At 46.8% G+C, this 3,012-nt stretch overlaps 1 protein-coding gene across 1 annotated transcript; it reads right to left on the bottom strand.

The window, feature by feature from the left end:
- Positions 1-1,100: 1,100 nt before the first annotated feature.
- LOC309965755 (olfactory receptor 8B8-like) lies at positions 1,101-2,028 on the bottom strand (the record flags this gene model as incomplete). Its single annotated transcript, XM_082845460.1, is given in 2 exon segments — positions 1,101-1,350; positions 1,352-2,028. Coding segments are annotated over 2 exon segments (927 nt in total).
- Between the last annotated feature and the right edge of the window lie 984 nt (positions 2,029-3,012).

Here is a 3,012-nt window from a genome sequence, read left to right as displayed (position 1 = left end):
ACACTGTAGCCCAGCTGGAAGGAATTCCAGGAAATACATATCACAAATATCATGCTCCTCTCACCTTCTGATTTCGTCTGGTGATGCCAACCCAACCAGAAACCAGGGGCCGGGGAGCCCATTGACAGGATCCTCCCGGGGCTTGGAGTAAAGTACAAAGGGCAGCAAGTTAATCTGGAGAGGCACACAGCAAACAGAAGCGGTACCGTCACAGTCAGTGGCCGTTTCCTCTGTGACGGGCTGCTGTGTGGTGCTGACCGGATTACCGACTTACAACACTAGGTTTTCTATGGTTCTGAAATAGTCTCCAGATCCTTAGCTGACCACCCTGAGTGGCAGCCTTCTCTACTCTTGCTTTAAAAGCACAACTTGAAAACAGGGAAATGATTGTGTTTGAAATAATTCCCAAAGCCTGTCCTTCGTAACTTTGACATGTTCTCTGAGGTCTTCCACCCAGCCTGGCCAAATCCCTTAAAGTCCAAGTCCCAGAAGCTCCACATCACTGTCTCAGGAGGTACCATGCTTGCTGCTCTCCAGGTCCTAGCACACTTCCCCCACACACTCTGCAAAATTCTTCAAGAATTTGTCTGGTCATTTAGCCAAGACCATCTCAACAAAATGTTATACCTCCTACCTTCATGCAAAAATGTGATATTTAAAATTAGCCCTTGAAAAGTTGCCTGAAATTTCTGTAGACAGAACCAGACTTTCATGTCCTAGACCAGCTCACATTTGAAATGAAACCTTCCAGGGCTGAGGGAGGAAGAAAGTGAACAGCAATGGAAGGAAATCGTATTAGAAATCAAGAGCCTGGATTCTAGTCACAGTTCCCCTGCTGAGTAATTGCATAACTAATGAACCTTGGTGAAGGTACATAAGCCTGTATCTATTCTCAGAAATACGATAGAACTTAACTAAATGATCCTAAACGTCCACTAAATGTGAGTATCCTCTAGTTTTAAGAATCTTAATTTAAAGGGCTCTTAAAATGGGAAGGACAAACTTGTTTGAGAAAAAGTAAAAATTTCCTCCGTGTAACCAGTGGAACTTGAATCATCTATGGAAGGAAAAATGTCCCTTTCCTAAGCATTGCCTCTTTCTCAGGAGAATGATTTTTTGCTCAAAGTTTTCTTCATGGCAATTTTGATGTCCTTATTCCTCAGGCTATAGATTAATGGGTTGAGTATGGGCACCACAATGGTATAGAACAAGGAGGACACTTTCCCCAGGTTCATGGGTAAAAGAGAAGATGGTTTGAGGTACATGAACGCCCCTAACCCAAAGAAAAGAGAAACCGCAATTATGTGGGAGCTACAGGTGCTGAAGGCTTTGGACCTGCCCTCGGTGGAGGATACTGGAGAGGAGGAGGGCATAAGAAATGAAGATGGTAGCTGTGGGCACACCAATATCAATGCCCACAACAACAAAAACTTCTGGCTTATTTACATATGTGCTGGTGCAAGAGCGCTCAAGATGGGGAAGGATGTCACACCTGAAGTGGTAAACAAGATGGTTGGCACAGAAGGTCAGTTTCCCCATGCATGCTGTGTGGGCCATGGCCCTAGCAAACCCCATCACGTAGACACCCAGCAAAATAGGTAAGCAGACCTGGGGAGACATGGTGGCCGTGTACACCAGCGGGTTACAGATGGTGACATAACAGTCATATGCCATCGCTGACAGGATGAAGGACTCAGAGACAGCAAAGAAGGTAAAGAAGAAGAGCTGAGTCATACACCCTGCATAGGAGATGATGTTCTTCGTTGAGACAAAACTCATCAGCATTTTGGGAGTGATAACAGTGGAATAGCAGAAATCTATGAAGGACAAGTTATAGAGGAAAAAGTACGTGGGGGTGTGCAGGTGAGAGTTGAGTCCAGTCAGGGTTATCAAGCTCAGGTTCCCCACCACAGTGACCACGTAGAAACCTAGAAACAGGAAGAAGAGGGGGATCTGGAGTTCCTGCTGGTTGGTTAAGCCTTCGAGGATAAACTCTGTCACAGAAGAGTTCTCAGCTACTGTTCTCATTTAAGGCACTCTGTGGGAACAAGGGAAAAGAGTCACTTAGAGGGAGAGGGGAGAGAGCACTGCTGCCCTCCCTGTCCCCTCCCAGTTCTTTAGAATTAGATCCACACTTGGATATTTTGGACTTCAGCAGAAAGGCCTTTCTGGAAGCTATGGGTCTGTTCCCATGACCCCCTAGTGACTCTGCCTCTGGAGCACCGTGGGGGGACGGATCTGCCTCCAAGAGGAGGGCCACTGCTGCTGGGAAGAAGGGACCCAAGGATGCACTGAGGAGTCTCCCGGACCTTTACTTCAGTCCATTTATTGTGTCATACCGACTCCAGTGTCTGCTCCAGTTTACAGTAACTGGGGTCAGTCTCTGGGAAGAGTCCTCTGAGAGGATGGAGCCAGCCCAGCTGTGGTAGAGTGTCCACCTCGTGGTCAACTTGGACAGACCAGAAAAGGAAGGTGGTCCTTCCCAAAACCTTTACTACCTGAGGGTGGGGACTTAGGAAAAGTTCAGCCCAGATGCCGTCACTCACCTCTTTCAGTCTGCAGCTTTAGCCCTGTCCCTGTCGGTCCAACTCTTGCCCTCGCTTGTTCAGACAGACAAATGGCTCTGGTGCTAACACAGGTGAAGGAACTAAGTGTGGCCCCTTTAGTCCCTGTTCTATTTGGGAGATCAGAACTTGGACTGCCTTCGAATTCTTTCTGAACTGAAGAACTTGATATCTGATTGAGGCTTTGCCCCGAGGCTTTTTTCCAGCTTGCAGAAGGGAGACAGCATCCTCACCTGTAATCAGTGTCAGGCGGTGACAGGAGACTGAGCAGTTTTATTCTGGTTTTAGAGATCTAGGGACCTGATTAGAAGTAGAAAGCCAGAGGTCCCCCGGGGCCACAGCCCTAAAAATTAACTCTAAAAAGAAGGAACTTTTGCTTATACCCTGGATAATATTTGAATGGGGTTTTAGAAACATTATTTGTTCAGTTAACAGCTACTCAGTGAAA

This window comes from Leucopleurus acutus (genome assembly GCF_964270905.1).
Source record: "Leucopleurus acutus genome assembly, chromosome: 8".
Classification (NCBI taxonomy): Eukaryota; Metazoa; Chordata; class Mammalia; order Artiodactyla; family Delphinidae; genus Leucopleurus; species Leucopleurus acutus.
This window is presented reverse-complemented; position numbering and strand designations above follow the sequence as displayed.